The sequence below is a fragment of the Protopterus annectens genome, chromosome 8.part1, assembly GCF_019279795.1.
Source record: "Protopterus annectens isolate FY-2018-M chromosome 8.part1, PAN1.0, whole genome shotgun sequence".
In the NCBI taxonomy this organism is placed as follows: Eukaryota; Metazoa; Chordata; order Ceratodontiformes; family Protopteridae; genus Protopterus; species Protopterus annectens.
The window spans coordinates 156,097,142-156,117,897 of record NC_056742.1 but is presented as its reverse complement, the minus strand read 5'-3'; the positions used below and the strand labels follow the sequence as shown (position 1 = coordinate 156,117,897).

Below are 20,756 nucleotides of genomic sequence, written 5' to 3'. Positions count from 1 at the left end.
TGATAGTTGATTAACATGAGTGGAAGTAGCATATACAATTTCATTTAACACTGCAGTTTCAGAAGTATTTGTACTGAGTCAATTAAAAATATTACCATAGTATTACACACTTAGATTGGTGCACTCCAAGGCCAGTATTGTAGTGCGCCCATTAGAAAGAGTAGTATTTTTAAAATTATCCTACTAAACAAGTTGTGCATTTTAAAAAAAAAAGCAGTTTACAGAACATGACCTTTCAGTGGGAGCAAAATTTTAGGTAACTGCTAAGAGTGTGCCTTCCTTTTGCATATACCTGCTTTCAGCTGAATTGGAAAAAAAAACATAATTTGAGTAAGTAACCATTCGGACAATCACATAACCATTGTACCACCACTTTTTTTTGGTAAGTAATGATCAGGGTAGGTAGGGTTCATTAAGCCACTAGAACAGAAAAAAAGCAGATAAGTGACAGAATATATATAAAGTCCTAATTATATGTGGAAGAATAGCAGTTTTCAGTACAAGTCATTTTACCAAAAACCTGAGCATAAGAAGGCACTGCAGTTACGAAGATGCCATTTTATGTCTGTCGCTTTCAGAGAAAGAATGCTGCTCAGCCTCAGGACTTTAAATACTCCGTGAAGTACAGAGATGCAGTGAAAGCGATAGCGAAGTATGCAGGTGAGTAGAGTATAAACAAGATTTAATTTATTCAAATCATTAAAGTATATTTTTAGACAAAGTTGTTTTAGAAGTAGATTTAAGTATTCACATTTTATTTCCTGAAGAATGTCCGCTGTATTGCAGAAAATATAATGAGAGCTAGCTTTACTGAAGCAAAATGCAAACATAATGATCAGATGCATACAGAGTTGCATTTATAGACCATATGTCATTTCTATCAAAAGTTGTAAAATGTAGTATTAGGACTTGGTGCATCATTTTTGACATTGTGTGGCTTTTCGTACAGTTCATTTTCTGATACTAAAGTACTTATAGTGATTATAGAGTGTAGAAGCTGATTAAATTGCTCTTTTAGAAATTTAATGAAAAGTATATTGCACAGACCATATTTTAGGTAATGCCGTGTGTACAGATGCTGTTATTTCAGCTATAATGCTTTAAAAAATCTGTGCATTCGTTAATAAAACAGACTCTTAGATTTTAAGATACCATTTTTTGTTTTAATTTCTCTTTTTTTTTCAAGAAGTAATGTTATTTCTTTAAAACAGATGGTGACATTACTAATGGAGAAAATAACCTGCATAATGCTGTGAAAAGAAAGTTACCTAGTGACAAAGACTGTGTGTTTGACAAACGCCTGAGGTACAGTGTTCGCCAGAATGAAAACAACTGCCGATTTAGAGACATTGTGGTCAGGAAAGAAGAAGGTTTTACCCATGTACTGCTGTCCAGTCAGACATCCGATAATAATGCTTTAACGCCAGAGGTGAGAATGAGATTCAGAACTGTGTTTAACTAAATATAGCTGTGTATTGTTAATGTATTTCTTAGAAGGAAACTACTTCAGTTAACTGAGTTAACATATGTACAGCATATTAGGGAGCCCCAGCATATTCGGTAGCCCCAGCTCCTTGCCTAATATTGAATGAAAATAAGTACTGTTTTCAACACTTAATTTTTCTCTTCAGAGAGAACCGCTGGCATAATTATGGTTGCATTTTATATTTTCTTCTATCTTTAATGAAAGTTGCTATGGTGTAAGTATAGATCAGGGTAGTAATAAAAATAATTTCATGATCACATATGAATATATGTAGTTGTAGTTCACGGAACATTTGATTTGAAACTGTGGCTTAATTCACATTACCCTGTAGGACAGCTGCTGTAAAAAGAAGCTTGTGTGTGTGTATGTATGTATGTATGTATGTGTATATATATATATATATATATATATATATATATATATATATATATATATATATATATATATATAAAACAGACTTCAAATGGATATAAAGCCATTATAGGATAATAGGGTGGTCAGCTGGCATGTGTCAGACATGAGGGGGAAGGGAAAAATTGATTGTATACTTGTGTCTGGTATTACTGACCTCTGCAATTAATTTATATTGGTTTATGCTACTTTATAGTTCTAGTTCCTCTCAGATATTCCATGCTCTTGCTTTCAAAATATTTCTGTCTTGTTTTGGAATTTGCTGTCCCCAATGCCACCAAGTAAAACTGTACAGTTTGGGATCAGCGGAATAGTATGCCAGTAGGATAACAACAAAGATTTATTGCTGTGGTTGTATTGATTCTCTAATAACTTCAGTTGTAGACCATAAATGCTGCATGCAATCCCTTTGGAAGGTTTATTGATTATTCTTTCTTGGTTTTCAGTGTAAATGTGTTCAGTTCATTTTGATATTATGTAGGTTTTCAGTGATTTCGCCAAATTACATTTTCGGCGTACTTTTTACATTTCCAAACACTGAAGATAGTGGTTCATCTTCAGCCATGCTGATCTGCTTCCTTTTACTGCAGGAAAGTAATTTTCCTCATTCGTGGTTGCTCTGAAAGAAGGATACTTGTCTACGTTTTTTTAGAGTAAAGTTTTGTGGTCCTGTCAGTTGTAAAGTTTGAACGTTCAGCTTTTATAAATTAAACTCGTGCAACACTAGTGAAGAATACAAATATCTAACTACTACTTATTAATACAAGGTAGAACATATTTTGCAAACCTAACAGTTACTTGCCTTTTTTGTGTACAGGAATAAACACATTAACATAAAACAATTAACTATTTACACAGATGTCTAATTTTGTTAACTAGTGTAGCAAAAACTAAGCATCCATTAATTCATTTTTCTCTGTTAATGAGTACTGTTTTATCATGTTTGTATATTCTGTGATTTTTGTTTGCTTTCATCATATTAGTGGACTTTTTTTGTGAGACACAGTGGCAATATTTATAAATTCTGTAAATGAAAGTATAACCTACGTTTTCCAGTTCTTTACTGAATTGAGACTTGGGTGCACATCCAGACATTGGAGTATATATCAAAAGTTTAGCTAATACAAATTTATTAGACAGTAATGCTTGTAGGAAAGATTGCCCCCCCCCAAAGAAAAGGTTGGAGAACTTCGTAGTCATAGACTGTATGCTGCCAGTGAGCATATATTAAGGATTTACACATCCAACAACCAGTACCTTCCTTTTAGTACATAATTGCAACTCTTTGTGGAGTAATAAATGATACGTTTAGAAATTTCAAAGAGAATACTCCCCAAAATAAAAAATTTCTTTCAGGATATTAAAATCCACTTAATCTGTTATTGAAGATGAAACTCATGTGGAGGTTACAATCCCTAATAGTTCATAATTATTTCATATTATTTTTCGTGAATAAATTCCTGTTTCACCATTTGTTTCAACATTGTTTGAAAAATAAAGACTAGGTAGATTTTCTTTTTTACTTGTATCTGACATTAAATCAATCTTGGAGATTAAAAACTTGTACTCATTTATATTATAAACCAATTTTCCATATCTAAATACTATTGGTCCTTTCAGTAGTCTGTGTTAAGCACTTTAGTTTGTCTTATTTTAATTCCAAAAGATCAAATTCCTAGTTTTAAATGCAGCATTTTTGAAAGTTCAGTGTGCTTATACATTCTGGTGTGAATGCTGTAAGAAATAATATGAAACACAGTGTTTTTATTTCTGGGTACGTAGTTATAAAATTTCTGAATATATTTAAGGTTTTGATTATGTGACTAGAATCTGTTGGATTATTCATGTTTTTAAATAAATATTACAACCACTTCATATTATTATAGATTTGTGTAAGTTATATAATATTTTTTCCTTTAAAAAAAACTTTTGGGTAAATAAAAAGTTTCCTGTATTTATTTTTTACAAGAAACATCTTTATTACATTATCATGTATGGCATAGGCAGTCTTACATTTATATAAATGAAAATACACCATAACGACAGTCTGGGTTGCCAACATTATACATTGCAAACTGTGCCAACACAACTGTAGCTGCAAACATTATACATCACTTTTAAACGACAGTCTGGGTTGCCAACATTATACATTGCAAACTGTGCCAACACAACTGTAGCTGCAAACATTATACATCACTTTTAATATCCAGTCAGTGATAGTCAGCCATTGCATAGCTCATTCAATCCCTGCCTTCTTTTAAACCTTGTTCCTCCTCTGCATGTATTGATCTCATATTTCCCATGTTTTCCTATGTAATTTGCTCCTACCCTTTTCTAAATATGTCATTTCCAGTTGTTTTGTCTCTGTTACTATTATCGCTACTTCTAGTAAAGTTGGTTTAGACTTTGATTTACATTTTCTAGTAATTGCTTTTTTGGCAGTCATTGGTTTCAGTTAGCAGAATACTAATCATATAACTGTAATGTTGCTGTTCCAATAACAAATATATAGTTTAAATTTATAGGTCACTGAATCCTATTCCACCTTCTGTTTACATTATTTTATATGATGCTCCAAAACTCTCTTAGGTTTGTTATGATGCCGTAAGAATTTCAAACAAATAATATTAAATTGCTTAATGTATTCTTTAGAAAGAACTAAAGTTGTCTATATAATGGTATTTTTGGGTAAAATAACCATTTGGATTAAAATCAGTCTATCATCTGTAGAGAAGAATATCTTATTCCTTTTAATATTGTCTAAAATATGTTTATAATTTGTTTGTATTTCTTTATAATTGCATATACAAGTTATCCCCAGATATTTAATCTGTTTATTATTGCATTAAATTTGCTATTAGTTTCCATCAAATAATTAACTCTGTTAATTAATAAGATGCTAGTTTTATTTTGATTGATATTTAGACCTGATATCAGTTCAAAATATTTTATTTTTTTTATTTAGTAAGACTTTGAAGTGAGACCATTATGTCATTCTTAGTTCTGTGCCACCTTTCTTTTACCATTAGCCTGGTGCGTTTTTGAATGTAATCATTAGACTGGGTCATCTTCTTCTTTTGGCTTTTCCCGGTTAGGGGTCGCCACAGTGGATCAGCTGTCCGCTTATGATTGGCAGTGGAGTTTTACGGTGTCGAGTTGCCAGCCCGGCGCTCAACCTTCCACAGAAGACACACACACACACACTCATGCCTAGGGCCAATTTAGAGTGTCCAATCCACTTACAGCATGTCTTTGGGATGTGGGCGTTAACCGGAGCACCCGGAAGAAACCCACGCGACCACAGGGAGGACATGCAGACTCTGCACAGAAGGCACCCCAGCCAAGAATCGAACCGGAGAACCTCTTGCTGTGAGGTGGCAACGCTAACTCCTGCACCACCGTGGCCGCCCTAAGCATTAGACTAGGGTGTCGCATTGAATTTTCTAACAGCCATCCTGTAGTATCTTTCCTGAAGTAGAAGGAGAGCAGTAAGGTGAACTAAGTATGGAAATAGAGTTGTTGGATGCTAATCCATTTCTTGACTGTCTGCTCATTTAATACTGCGAACCGTTGCACTTGAATGATCAGTTTTGATAGTCCCAGGTAGTTTGGCAGCATGTCACAGTTCAATTAACTAATGATCACAGGATCTCATCAGCAAAGGCCAAGGTAAGGATCTTGCATTCAGCCTTTCAAGCTTCTGTGAAATATTGATTTTAAACTCCTCTGGAATAGATTGTTAACCAGTTTGGATATTAGGTCTGGTAGCGTGATGCACCAATTTTGTAAAATAGTTTGTCTTGGGGTACTTCATAGTGTAGCATTGGAACTGAAATTAAAAAAGATTGAATTCAACCTTTACATAAAGGAGTAGGGTTGGGACTCTAATCACATCCACCTTGTTTTGTTTGTGAAGCATGAATGTTAAATTCACCTTGATAGTGGAGAAACATGAATCTTGACACCATTGTAAAGAACATGTAGCAGGTAAGTGTATTTAAGGAAACCTGATTATAATTCTTTATATGGTACACTGAGCTTTACCTTCTGTGATGTACAGAAAAGAAAAGTAGGCATGTGAAGTGTTTCTTAGTCCTCAAAGGGTTTTTGGAGAAACATGATTATAGTTCTTTATATAGTACACTGAGATTTACCTTTTCTGATGCATCAGTTGCAGAAAAGAAATGCTGGCATGTAAAGTGTTTTATAGTCCTCAAAGCTGTAATCCCCTTTGCTCTGTTACACAGACAGCCATCTGCTTTAAGAGTTATTAGATACTTCATCCTGTCACATTTTTGTGTGTCACTGTGTGCAGCACTAAGTGTATTGTAGTTTTTAAAGTTGAAAAAATGGTTCTGACATGAGTTTGAGTGTCTGCCATTTGTGTTGTAGTACAAGACCTAAGCATTGCAAAGTTTGTCTTGCACCTTTGAAATCTGTTATGAATGGGTTTCATGAAACATAATCCGTGCATACCATTGACTACAATGGAATCATGTATACTGGGAAAGCAGAATGCAAGTTTGTCTATCATTTTCCTTCATTTGATGCGGTAGGAAAGGGGGCTAAAAATAAGCCCAGTTAAGTTTGATTTCCCCCAATGAGGCTTTCAAAGTCCAACCAGTTATATTCATATCTTTAACATTATTTGACAATTTGAAATTTGACAAGTTGAGTTTTAGTGCCTGACAGTAGAACTTTGCATCTGATCTTGGTCCCAGTCCCCAGACTTTGGAAGGCTTAATGGCTTTTTCTAAGTTGGAGGAAGAATGATATTAGGGGGCTTCAAACATGATTTTGCGATTTTTGTTGCTGTATTCTGCTGGGCTTGAGTCTTAAACTGCAAATAAAATAGAGGAAATTTATTTCAGATACTTTCCAGCAATGTACTGCTGCAGTTGACCATTGAGCTACACTTGTTGCTTCTAGATAATACTGATGTTCTAAGAGAGATAAGGAAGAGTAGAGGATCTATTTGCACTAGTTAGGAAATGTGACTGAGAGTGCAAGAAACTTTTATCAGAGTTTTGACTGACTTTTTTGAGTAGGTATTCATGTCAGTAATTTAAAAGTTATGCAGCCCAAAGGATGGGTGGTCAGTGAAGACAGCATTACACCCCACTTCTTTACCAATCAGCCTCTGTGATGTGTCCTAGTAGGAAAAATAATCCAACAGATCTACCATATTGATAAGGAAGATGCAACATAAATTAAAATGAATATTCAGTATCAAAGCCATGTTCTTGCGATCCTCCAGCCAGTGCACTCTGACTGCAGATTACTCAAGTGCATGAGGAATGTTATATATTGCATGGATATAAGTGACACCATTCATACAGCAGCTTTTGTCAGTATGCCATAAACCTGTTATGGACTGCTTGCTAAAGGTAGTGCTGCTAAAATATTAAACAAAAAAAAAAATTAGTATGACAGTGTGCAGAGCAAATGCTGTACTACTTAAACCCATAATAGTAGTGTTGCTCGTCTGGTCAGGATAAAACAGACAGACATTCGTGGGTTCTGTTCAAGCAACTTTATTACACACAAACACATCAGAAATGAGTCTTTGTAAGTTAAATAAACATGTTCATCGTGTTTCACTGTTGCAGTCATTACTCTTGAGTTATCCTGCTGGCAGGCTACCCTCAGTCGGCCAGAATTCCAAAGTCTAGGTCCGGCGTCAGTTGCTATCGCCTCTTCCCTGACGTCAGTGCTCCAGGGGTATAAAAGATGCAGGCGACGCCATTTTCTTCAGTCTTTCTTGCCGCACAGTGCCCGAAGCAAAAGCAGTTTGCAAGTGCCGGTCAGCCTACTCCTGAGATTTTCAAATCCGAATTTCAGAACCGAAGTCTTCATTAAAGCTAAGTACCCTGTTGGGGAAACTTTTTTCTTGCTCCAGACTGATGTCAGAAAAAGTTAACAATTGTATTTCTTGTGGGAAGCAAATACCTCATAAGGACTTTCACTCTTACTGTATTCCTTGCGTAGGCCCTGATCACAACATTGCTAGCTGTCGGTTTTGTGCTAGATTTAACCAATGCACTATTAAGCGTCTGTTTGATTTTGTATTTCATTACTTTGGCCGAAGATTTAATTATATAATGCCGTCGGACCAGCCGACAACCAGAGTTTGCAAAAAACGCAAGGACAAGGAAAAGGATAGGCATCCGAGGTCCAAAACCGACAACTAGGCCAGTCGCCGGTTCTCAGTGAGGTGCTTTCGCAGCCCCTGGCGCCCGCTACCTCAGAGCCACAGGCTGCTTCCGACTCCCACGTGGAGCCGACTGGGCCTCTGGATACTCAAGGTATTGGACACTCGGAAATCATTCCCTCATATGGGTCCGGAGCTGCTGAGCAGGCATCTGCTTCTGAGGGTGTCTTCAGACCTACACAACTATATATTAAGCCATCTTCAGTTTCAAAGACAATGACTAAAGCAGCTCTAAAGACAAAGAAATAAGTACAGCATTCTCCTACTCAGACTACCATGCCTAAAAAACAGATACTCAAAATGGCCGAATACCTAATTACTTTGATCAGGGGCACCCATCCCCCTCCTGATGAGAGGCCTAGGCAAGAGACAGAGTATGATTCTTCTGATCATGTTTCTATTTCCTCTGATTCCTCTTCTGAACAGGATTACTTAGAATCCATTCCTTCAGCTTCTCCTCCTGAGGATTATTCTTTTGGGGAAACCCTGCATACCATGAGGGAGCATTTTCACTGGGAGAGCCAAGATTATTCTGCATCTAAGAAAAGGCTCAGAGACTTTCTGCTACTTCCTCAGCACAGACCCCTTGCTATTCCTCCTGTGTTAGACATTGTAGATTATGTATTTTCAGAGTCCGGCCTGTCCCCTGACTCTTTATCCCCTGCACCTGCTAAGCCAGACATATACTACAGGGTTCCAGATTCTCATAAATTCCTGTATAAAAACCCCACTGCTGACCCAGAAACTATATCTCAGGGTCCCAAAGGGGTTAAAGCTTCCACTGCAAAAAAACCTGCCCCCTCTGATAGGGATTCTAGGGCTCTAGACAGATGGGGGAAAAAAGTCTACACGTCTGCTACCTTGGCTGTAAGGGCTTTAAATTGTCAGTTTCATATGCTTAAATATCAGCAATATTTAATGTCTCTGCTTAAACAGAAATTGTTGAAAAATACTGAATGTTCAGAGAACAAGGAATTGCAGGATTTATTGCATGCAGCTGAACAAGTGGGAAAGCATACTTTGCAATGTGGTTATGATTCACTGGAGGCCTCCTGCAGGGCCACTGTTACAGGTTCTGTTATTAGAAGGCATGCTTGGTTAAAGGAACAGAATCTGCCTGATCATGTTAAAGCAAAATTATTAGATTCACCATTGCAGCATGATACTTTGTTTGGTGCAAAAGTAGAAGAAGTTTTGAAAAAAATGGAGGATAAAGCAAAAATCCATGCAGACAGTCAATGATTTCTTACAGGTACAGCCACACAGATTTAGCAGGAACTGGCCTTCTAAAAATTGGTCCTTTCCAGTGTCAGACAGACCACAAAGAGGCAGATACAGGCGTCCCAGAGGCAGATCTCAGCCCCAAGGCTCATACAGGCCTAAACAATGGGGTGCTCCTATCTCCAAATGCGGAGAAGACAAATCACAACCTTACAGGAAACAGTCCAAATGACTTTCCTCTGCCAGATCCAAGCACTTTTCTTTTGGCAGTCCCCTTGGTGGGAAAACTAGCACTTTTTTCATCAAATTGGAAAATGGTTACCCAAGACAAATGGGTCCTGAACAGTGTCCCAAGGCTACAGGTTCCACTTTCACACTCTGCCAAGGTCAAACGGTATGCCAGACCTGCCACACAATCAATGGGCAGAGGCTCAAAAACTAATTACAGCCCTCATGGACATGAGGGTCATTTCAGCAAGTACCACAACAAGAGCAGGGGCAAGGATTTTACTCCAGACTTTGTAGTACCCAGAAAGGACAGAACTTGGAAACCAATTCTGGACCTGTCTATACTAAATACGTTTCTGGAAGTTCCAAAATTCAAGATGTTGACTCTACAGCAGCTGCTGCCCATGCTGGGCAAGAAGGCTTGGCTCGTAACTTTGGACCTAAAAGAGGCATACCTGCATGTCCCAATCAGACAATCTTGCAGAAGATACCTCAGATTCATAGCTGGCTCAATGCATTACCAATTCTCAGCACTGCCCTTTGGCTTATCTACTGTGCCCAGGGTCTTCACAAAATGCCTGGCACCAGTAATTGTGTTTTGCAGACAAAGAGGAATTCAAATATATCCCTACTTGGACAACTGCCTAATTCAAGCAGAAAACAAAGACATTCTTCTAAAACATCTGGCGTTTGTAAAAAGATTACTAACTGGCCTAGGGTACACAGTAAACAAAAGGAAATCAAAACTAGTGCCCTCTCAAGAGATAATATTATTGGGTGCAAGCTTTAAATACAACTGCCCAGATGGCTTATCTCACGCCAGACAAACAAAAGCAACTGACTTCTTACTTCAAGAAATTGGCAACAAAAACCCACTTATCTGCAAGGAAAATCCTGCAGGCCCTGGGTTTCATGGCATCCTGCATTCTACTAATTCCATATGCCAGACTGCATATGAGGAAACTATAATGGTATCTAAAAAGTGTTTGGACTCAGCATTGCCACAGCCTGGAGACAGTAATTGCACTCATTCCCTGCCTGCAACAGGAGTTTCGATGGTGGGCAGAAGCCTGTCACCACAATAAGGGTCTGCCATTCAGTTTACCCACAGCCAAACAGACACTGACAATGGATGCATCAGATTATGCCTGGGGGGTTTATATGGCAGGAAAATGTATTCAGGGCACATGGCCTGTGAACCAGATGCATCTTCACATCAATCAAAAAGAGATGCTAGCTGTTCAAAATGCCCCGACAGCTTTCAAGGACCTGCTTCATCCAGGGCAGCTACTGATAAAGACAGACAATACTACGGTCATGTGGTACATAAACAAGCAGGGAGGTACACATTCCTACCCCCTCTGCAGACATTGACTTTTCACATTTACCTGCAAGCACAATTCCTGCCAGGAAAAACAAATACTCTGGCAGACGAACTAAGCAGAAACCTCATGGATCCCCACGAATGGAAACTGGATCCACAAGTCTTCAGCATGATAATAAGGAAATGGGGATGCCCGGACATAGATCTATTTGCCTCCCCCCACAACTGCCAATTGCAGAGATTTTGCACAAGGATTTATCACAAGCAAGCATGGAAAGTGGACGTCCTATCCTTCAGCTGGAAAAATCTAACAGTATATGCCTTTCCTCCACTGCCTCTCCTTCCCAGGGTACTCCTAAAGGTCAGACGAGAAGCCAAAAATGATACTGATTGCACCAGACTGGCCACACCAGCACTGGTACCTGGTCCTAAAGAGCTTGTCTCAAGGTCCAGCATGAATATTGCCTCAAACTTCTCACTTGCTGACCCAACAAAACAATCAGATCCTGCTCAGCCAACTCAGGACCTTAAATCTGGCAGCATGGCGGATAATGTAGCCATTCAGAACACTCCTCTTTCAAAAGCTGTTATGGATGTTATCTTGGAGACCAGGAGGCCTAGTACCAGAAAATCTTATGCAGAAAAATGGACGAAATTCTGTGCTTGGAACCAGGAACAAGGCATTGACACGTGTGTACCAAATATCCCTCAGATTTTGCAATACTTAACTGAGATGCTAAACAAAGGCCTTTCTTTCTCATCTTTTAAGATTCATGCCTCTGCCATTTCAGCCCATTACAATACGGAACCACCTAGCTTTTCTCATCCTTTAATAAGGCAGTACCTCAGAGGGGCCAAAAACATTAGACCTCCAAGGAGAGCACCAGTTCCGGCCTAGGACCTCAATTATGCTTTGGAAAAATTCACACTGCCTCCTTTCGAGCCAGCTTCAACAGCAGATATAAAATTCTTATCCTGGAAAACAGCTCTACTCCTAGCAATAACCTCTGCAAGGCGAGTCTCAGAGTTACAAGCACTCATGGGTGTGGAACCTTTTATCATTTTTCATCCAGACAGGGTTTCTCTGAGGACAAACCCTACATTCATGCCTAAGGTGGTATCCAGTGTGGCCCTCAACCAAACCATTCACTTGCCTACCTTTTATCCAGATCCACAGAACAAGGGTGAGGAAATTCTGCATTCTTTGGACATACACAGGCAGTTACGCCTCTACTTGGACAGAACTAAAGCTTTCAGAAAGACTGAGCAACTTTTAGTGTCATATGCTGCAGGATCACAAGGAAAGGCCATCTCAAAACAGACCATTTCTAAATGGATAGGCCATTGCATCCATTTCTGCTACTTTCAACATGGCAAATCAGTGCCTAAGGGCATTAGGCCTCATTCCACCAGAGCAGCAGCCACTTCAGCAGCCTTCCTCAGAGGAGTACCAACCAAAGATATCTTAGAGGCTGCAACTTGGAGTTCAGTGCACACTTTCACAAAGCACTACCACTTACCTCTTTACTCTAAGTCCAGAGCAGGCTTTGCCACTGCAGTTCTGCAGAGCCTTATAGCCTCTCCTAATCCTATTTAGCCCAGCCCACCCATCTTCCGCTTTGGGATTCAACCCAAGAGTAATGACTGCAACAGTGAAACACAATGAACATAGTACAGTTATGTATCTACCATAAATGTAGATGTTCGAGTGTATTCACTGTTGCAGTCCAGGTTACCCACCCACCACCCCCCACCACCCTTTTCTTTGCTGGGACTTATCTGCTCTTCTCTATCCTATACAACCTATTTGGTGTATTTGCTTGTAGATAAAGAAAATGTTATTTTTGTGCATGCATTTTTATTGGCATGTTTTTTCAGCCTACCAATTTTGGGGGCACCTGATATCTGGGGCAAGAAAAACTGAAGAAAATGGCGTTGGCTGCATCTTATACCCCTGACACACTGACGTCAGGGTAGAGGCGACAGCAACCGACGCCGGACCTAGACTTCGGAATTCTGGTCAACTGAGGGTAGCCCTCCAGCAGGATAACCCAAGAGTAATGACTGCAACAGTGAATACACTCGAACATCTACATTTATGGTAGGTACACAACTGCACTTTATAAATAGACTGACTACCGCACTCATACATGTTAACACTCTACTTGTTTATTCAAAAATAGCATGTGCCTGTAGATGCTCAGTATTTATATGCATGTGCTACATCTGAAAATGCTTCTTAAAGGTACACACACACACACACACACACATAAACGCACACGCACACACACACGCACACACACACACACACACACACACGCACACACACACACACACGCACACACACACCCACATCTACATCCTCCCTCTTTGAGAAATAGTGCAAATATGAAATGACAGTGTTCAATGACATGCAATTTCCAGAAATGATCTTTTGACATGCAGTTATACAGAACTGATTTGACATGCAATTATACAAAGTCAGACACATGGGAAACGATCATGTCCAGGTTGCTGTGTATTTTACACTAGGTCTTGAAATACGACCTGACTGTAACATAAAAGTCGGACCATCTTTAACGAATGTTCAGCTTTGGGGACATCTGGGAAATCAGGAATGGGAATGGATACTGCGACATGTTCTTTGGTATGTACATCGTCTGGATTGCTCTGAGATCTAGAATCTGTAGCACAGATGCAATGCTCCAATATCATTTCTGATGCAGGAAGATGATGTCTGCGGTTTCTCCTGTATTCTATACCCTCAAATTCCGCTAAGTAGGATCTCTGCTTGGTACATATACCCCTCACTTGACCAATACGAGCAAAGCCTTTCGCTGTTTGCATTCTCACTGTCTCTCCTTTTTTTTTAACAGATGAAGAAATCTGCTCATTTTATCATAGGTGTACTACTGAGAAGAACGCTTTTTAAAAAGTTGGGCTTTCATTGCTCTGTTTTTAGCATTAGGTACCAACAAACTAGAACTGATAGGCGAGGTTGTTCTGGTCTGCCGAGATAGAACTCTCTGAGCAGGCGAGACATGTAGATTATCACTGGGTATATTTCTGAGATTGAATAAATTCAAGAAGATGTCAGTATTGTCATGCTTTGACCTCTCCAGTATTTGCTTTGCACTTTGTTCTGCATGTTCATTAAGGTCGTTTGAGGATATTCAGGACTGCTAGTAACATGGGTAAAGTCTCACTGTCTAGCAAATCTCTGAAACAACTGACTAGTAAACTGAGCATAGTTGTCAGAAATAACTTTGTGTGTGGACTGGGAAATTGTTTCATCTTAGTAATAACAGCACTGGACATTAGGTTAGGTAGCAAATCAATCTCAAACCAGTTCGAATAAGAGTCTACACTAAGTAATGTTAACTGTTACACACAAATATGTCAGTTGCTACTGTTGACCAAGGTAGTTCAGGAATTTGGCTTAACTGAAGTGGCTCTTTTTGCAAATGCGGTTAGTACTCTTGCACATTGAAGAAGAAAGCACTTCATCAATGTCTTTTGCTAGAGAAGGCCAAAATACAAGTTCTGGAGTCCTGCTTTTGGTAGAATCAGAACCTGGGTGGCCATGATGCAAAATCTGAATGTATTCATGCTGTAAGGAAGTAGGAACAATAACATCTGGACCTTTGAAAATGCTAACATCTTCCATCAGCATCTCATCTCTGTATGGAAAGTAAAGTTGTACTTCTGGTGGTACATAGGATTGCTTTGACGGCCATCCTACATAGGATTGCTTTGACGGCCATCCTACATTGAAGAAGTGGCTGAGCTTTTGCAAAATTGGATCAGTCTTATCAAGTCTTGTGGTAGAAATATTACGCACTTCCTTGAAATCAAACTCCAAATTCTCTGCATTAAGCTGTTCCATGGTATTTCTGGGTGAGCTGGTTAAGGTATCAGCCAGATAAAGAAGTTTACCTTTTGTATAGACCATTTTGAAGTTGTACTTGGTTTGAGCATCATTCTTTGTAGTCTTGCTGGAGCGGAATGCATAAGCTTCTTTAAAATAGTGACTAGAGGTTTGATAGCTAGTTTCTATCTGGATTGCTCTGCCATAAATGTAATCATGGAACTTCGAACATGTGAACACAATTGCCAATAGTTCCTTCTCAGTTTGAGCATATTTCCTCTCAGTTTGGGTAAGAGTTGTAGATGCATAGGCAACAGGTCTGCCCTCTTGAAGAATAACTGCACCAAGACCGAACTTTGAAGCATCACAGGAAAGCACTACTGGTTTGTGAACATCATAGTATCTTAATGTAGGTTGGTTAGCAGTTTGCTGCTTGAGGTTATCAAATGCCATCTGATGTTGTTCTAACCATGACCAGGAACATTTTTGTGCGTCAGCTCTCTGAAAGGTGCTGATAACTCACTAAAGTCAGGGATTAATTTACTCGAGAAAATGCTGTAGGGCTTGGACATTGTCTGGAGCTGGCATCTCAAGAATGGCTGCTTGCTTGGAAGGATCTTGGTCGTAAGCCTGTACTGGTAAATAAATGACCTACGTAAGTAACTTCTGGTAGCCTGAATTTGCACTCTAGAGGCTTGAGCTTTAAGTTCACTTCACACGCTTTGTCCAGAACTTTCCTGAGGTTTCTTTCATGGTCTGCTTCACCATTACCACCAACCAGTAAATCATGCAACTATTCTTGCACATGGGTAGCCTGAAAAAATTTGCTCAGTTGCATGCTGAAAGACTTCACTGGCAGAATTTATTCCTGAGGAATCTGTATCTACCAAGTGGGGTACTGAATGTAGTCAGTAGTGAAGATTTGCGATCAAGCATCACATGCCAAAATGAACTCTTTGCATTTAAGATAGAAAAAACAGTGGCATTTGGCATGAGGGTTGCAATCTCCTCGACTGTACACATAGGATGATGAGATCTTTTTAATGACTTGTTCAAGTCTCTTGGGTCAATGCATATTCTGATTTCATCTGAATTTTTCTTATGAGCAGCTACCACGGAAGACACCAACTCAGTTTGTTCTGTGACCGGACACACCACACCTTGCTGCACCATTTTGTCTAACTGGACCTTGACTTTGTCCTGCTTAGCTATTGGAAGTCTTCTTGCTGTTCTGACCACTGGACTGACCTGTGGATCTAACTTCATGGAGTACACAGCTGGAAGTTTGCCTAGCTTGTTGAAAACATCAGTATACTCTGAGAACATAGCATCACTGAAGCCTGAACTGCATGTGCTTACATGATGCACTTCTTTGGAAAAAGAAAGCAGTTTCAGTCTCAAACTGTCTCTGGGACCTAATAATGACTGCACAGGTCTTCTGACTATATAAAATTGCAAGCTGTAACTGCTCCCAGTCGAATAGCATGAAAGCATTACTGAGCCTTTGTTTGAATCTCTCTACCTCCATAAGCAACAAGCTTCGCATAAGTTGCTCATCAGCCCTCACTTTAGCAAATGTTTCTGCTGACAATTACTTTACACTTTGAACCAGTGTGTACTTTGAGCTCTGTGGGTTTACCATTGATCAGGACAGTACAAAATACTTAATTCTTTGCCAACAAATCTACTGTGTTAACCTTTTCACCAACCAGTGATACACGATCTACACAGAAAGTAGGGTTGCAGCTCTTTATATGATCAACTTGCCTTTTTAGGTGACCTTTCTTAATAACTGAATGAGACTTGCTTGATTTACAAAACTTTTGAAAATGGTTCCATTTTTTACACTTCTGGCATTGATGACTAAATGCTAAGCACTTCTTTCTTTTAGACTCAGGGTTGCCAGACGTCCCTATTTGGGCGGGACTGTCCCGAGATCAGCAGCCTGATCCCGAGTCCCGCCCTGCCGGTTAAAATCCCGGTGTTTGTTTGTTTGTTTTTTTTTTTTTTTGATTGTCCCGTATACCTGGCATACGGGCCAATCAAAAATTGCTAAACTGAGTTCTTGTGTTCCATTAAACAAGAAGCTCAGAGCGTGTTTTGATTGGCCCATATGCCGCATACGGCCAATCAAAAATCGCTAAAAACGGAGCTTCTCGTGTTGAATGCGGAACTAAACACGAGAAGCTCCGTGTTTAGTGCAGAGCTACTGAGTGAGCTCAGTTCTTTAATGTGGAACTCTGTTCCGCATTAAAGACCTTTTTTTTTTTTGGTCTTCAGTTGCCGAAGACCTTTTTTTTTTTTTTTTTGGTCTTCACTTGCCGTGAGAGACCTTCTTTTTTTTTGTCCCTACCTGGGGTGCTGGAAATCTGGCAACCCTGTTTAGACTTGTGATTGGCTCCACAATTATGACAGTTAACAGACTTGACTTGGGTTTTGCTGACTCACTCTTGTACTGTACTGATCATGCTGTTTTGACTGAGCTAGTCTTGGAACTTGATAGAAAACAACGACTCCTCCCAGGAAAACCCGTAGCGGTTGCAGCTGCCATGTGCTTAGGCCTCATTCTGCTTGCCATGTGTTGCATGCTGTCTGTGTTTGCTCTAGAGGCTGTTGAAACCATGCGTTTATCACTTGTAACCATATCTGTGTGCCTTTCTCTGAGTTCATGGATTTGACAAATCTCTGTGGCTTTGCTTTCTCACTACAGCACTAGTAACACCACACACAAGCCTCTTCTTTAGTAACTCATCTTTCAAGTCACTAAATCTGCACGTTTTTAGCTTTCTTTCTCAAGTCAGTGATATAAACTGCAAAAGTTTCACCTGGCTTTTGGTCTCTTGTATAAAATAACTGCCTCTCTAATGTAACATTTGTCTGGGGGTTGCACATTTCTCTAAATTTGCATTTTAAGCACTCGGGGTCCTCACTGGATTCAGCTGGTACCACAATATGGTGTTTTTCCCTCTGTCCTGCATATATTTCTGGTGCATACACAAATGCACGCTCTCTTTCTGTAGCTTCTAACCCAGCTAAGTTAAGCAAAATTAATGCCCTTGCATGGGCATCTTTGTCAGAAAAAGCTGCTTATATGAAAATATTGTGTTCCTGCTTGAATACTCTCCAACTCTCTGCTATCTTATGAACAAACGGGACTAGTTTAGAAGACTAAAAAAACAAGACTGAATCCTAAAAGACTGAAAATTCAAAATGCTGAATGATAGAATTTGCCCCTTCTCCACTTTTGTGCGATCTTGGAGTTGATCTATATAGTTAGCAGGGGGAGTGGGGGGGCTGAGTGCAGGGGGACTTGCCCCCTGCATTAAAAATGGGTGTTCGGTATTTTGAATTTTCAGTCTGAGAAATCGGTGTTTTGGTTTGTCAGTCTTCTGAAGTAGACCCGATCAAACACAAATGGACCTGGTCTGCACAGTGCCTCTGCCATAGTAACACACAGTAGTGAAGCTGCTTGAAATCATATACAAATATGCACACACAAATATATATGCCATAACTTTATGCCAGTACCTCTAATTGTGCCCAGTAGCACAACAAACTGAAATAACTGCACTTTACCAAACAAGTCTCCGTAGCAGAACACCACTCTGAAATCACTATACTTTACGAAACCACTCCTTATCAGTGTAAGAAATACTTTGACATGACTGTACTTTGGGAATAAACTATGCACTGCAAAAGAAGCTTGGTGTAAGAAACACTTCTAAATGAATGCACTTTGCAAATAAACTGCATCCACCACAGAAACCTTTCAAAATGGCTGTACTTTGCGAAGTAACTCTGCACATTGTAAGAAGCACTCTGAAATGGCAGTTTTATGAGAATAAATGCACACAGCACAAGAAACTTTTTGAAATGGCTGTACGTTGACTGCACTTTGCAATATAACTGTACTCTACACACTGCAAACTCTTTCTGAAATAATTGCACTGTAATAAAGCGCACACTCTGCAAACACTTTGCACACTCTGAGATGCTTCAAACACTAGTTGTGCTTCGAATGGCTTTGGTCAGTGCAAAAGAGTAGTTTGTGCCCAATTACGGTCTTTTACTAAAAAACATGCAGTCACTTTGCTCTTTAAGCTTAATTTGCCCTTTTTTGTACTCCTTATGCTCTTTTAATGTTGTAGAAGGAAGACGCAGTCCACAAAAATTGATTGGCCAAAGAAGGGCCATAAAGATGGTAGAGTGGACTATTGAGGATAAGAAAGAAATTATGTATTGTTACTATTATGTAAAAAGCCCAGAATTTCCAGACACAAGATATACAAAATGATTAGGAGAGAAATTAGAGGAAAGAAAAATACTTCAGCAGGAAAAACGGTCAGAAGCTTCAAATAAAAATTTGCGTTCATTAATACAACCGATTTTTGAGGAGTGATAGGCCATTGAGTTCCCATATAACAGAGCGACAGATGTCACAAGATGAAATTGAAGAGAAGGTGCCACAGGAAGATGCTATAGAACTTTCTATAGAATGCCTGCAGAAAACGGAAAACAAGGGATGTGCCCTCAGTTTGGAAGAAAATGAACTAAGATAAGAGTTGCTTGATTTAATGGACATGGATATATTAAGTCCAATGAGAGAAATAGACTGCAGAAGGTCAATGAGAGAAATAGACTGCAGAAGGTCAATAAAACCCAAAAAGTAAGAAGTCTGGTAAAACAAATGAATGCAGTAATTAGGACTGTCCATAGAGATCCATGTGATATAACAGAAGTAAACAGGATATATGTGGTGCTAAATTAATAACTGATAAAGTTCTACCACAAGAACATAGGGGAGTGAGGGAAAGGAAGGGGAGAAATCAAATATCATCATGGAAGTATCGAATAGAGAAAACTATAAAGCAATTAAGACAAGAAGTGTCACTGTTAGAAGATTATAGAAGAGGGAATAGATCAACAAAAATACTAAGAAAGATAGATGTGATTAAAGCAATGCACAGTATTAGAACAGACCAGGATCTATCATGCACTATCGCAAATAAACTCAAAATTTCAGCACAGGTGGAAAAACGTAGAAGATACACAAATAAATATAAGGGGAAAGTACAAAATAAGCAATTTATTGACCCAAAAAGTGTTAGAGAATTGGGAAATAAGGTAAAAGGAATTGAAAGAATGCCCAAAAAGAGGAAGTAGATACATTTTGGAGAAGTATTTATGAAGATCTTGTGGAACATAACAAAGATGCTAAATGGATAGAAGAAGTAAAAGAAAGAATAAGAAGTTTACAGGTACAGGATGTGAAATGGGATGAAGTAACAGCCAGAGAGATTGAAATAAAGTTAAAAAAAGCCTCCAACTGAAAATCCTCATGCCCAGATGCAGTACCTAACTTTTGTTTAAAAGTATTAACATCTTTGCACAAGGTGAGTAAGGACTATTTATGTCCGCACACTGAACAGACACCACACTGACGAACAGGCAAATCAGTGCTGTTACTTGAGCGAACCTGCAAGCTACCCTAAAAAATATAGACCAATAACTTGCCTTCCAATGACTTATAAACTATACACATGAATTGATGCCAACAGAGTTTGTAGTCATTTAGAACAAAACTCAATTAAGGCAGTAGAACAAAAGGGCAATAAAAGAAAGTCATGGAACAAAGGATCATTTGTTGTTAAAGTTATAGTGGAGAACTGTAAAAAGAGGGAGAATCTAAGTGTGGCATGGATTGACTACAAAAAAGCATGTGATAGTATCCCACATTCATGGATAAAAGAGTGCTTAAAAATGTATAAGATACACCCTACACTTACTACATTACAGTAACCATGAAACAATGGCAGACATCTTTGCAATTAAGCCATGATAAAGGACAAATTATTATCCCAGAGATAAAATTCAAAGGGGGATATTCTGGGGTGACTCTCTCTATCACCATTGCTATTCTGCATTGCCATTAACCCATTATGCTGTTTACTTAACTTAGGCCATGACTATAATTTGGCTCCTAGAAAACAACAAAGTGTAATTACTT

The 20,756-nt window shown here is 39.0% G+C and overlaps 1 protein-coding gene across 1 annotated transcript in view; it reads left to right on the top strand.

The window, feature by feature from the left end:
* CDYL2 (chromodomain Y like 2) overlaps positions 1–20,756 on the top strand; it is a 477,019-nt gene that overhangs the window by 216,058 nt on the left and 240,205 nt on the right. Inside the window, exon 3 of the mRNA XM_044081802.1 lies at positions 1,212–1,429. Coding sequence (XP_043937737.1) covers positions 1,212–1,429 — 218 coding nt within the window. The remainder of the gene's footprint in view (positions 1–1,211; positions 1,430–20,756) is intronic.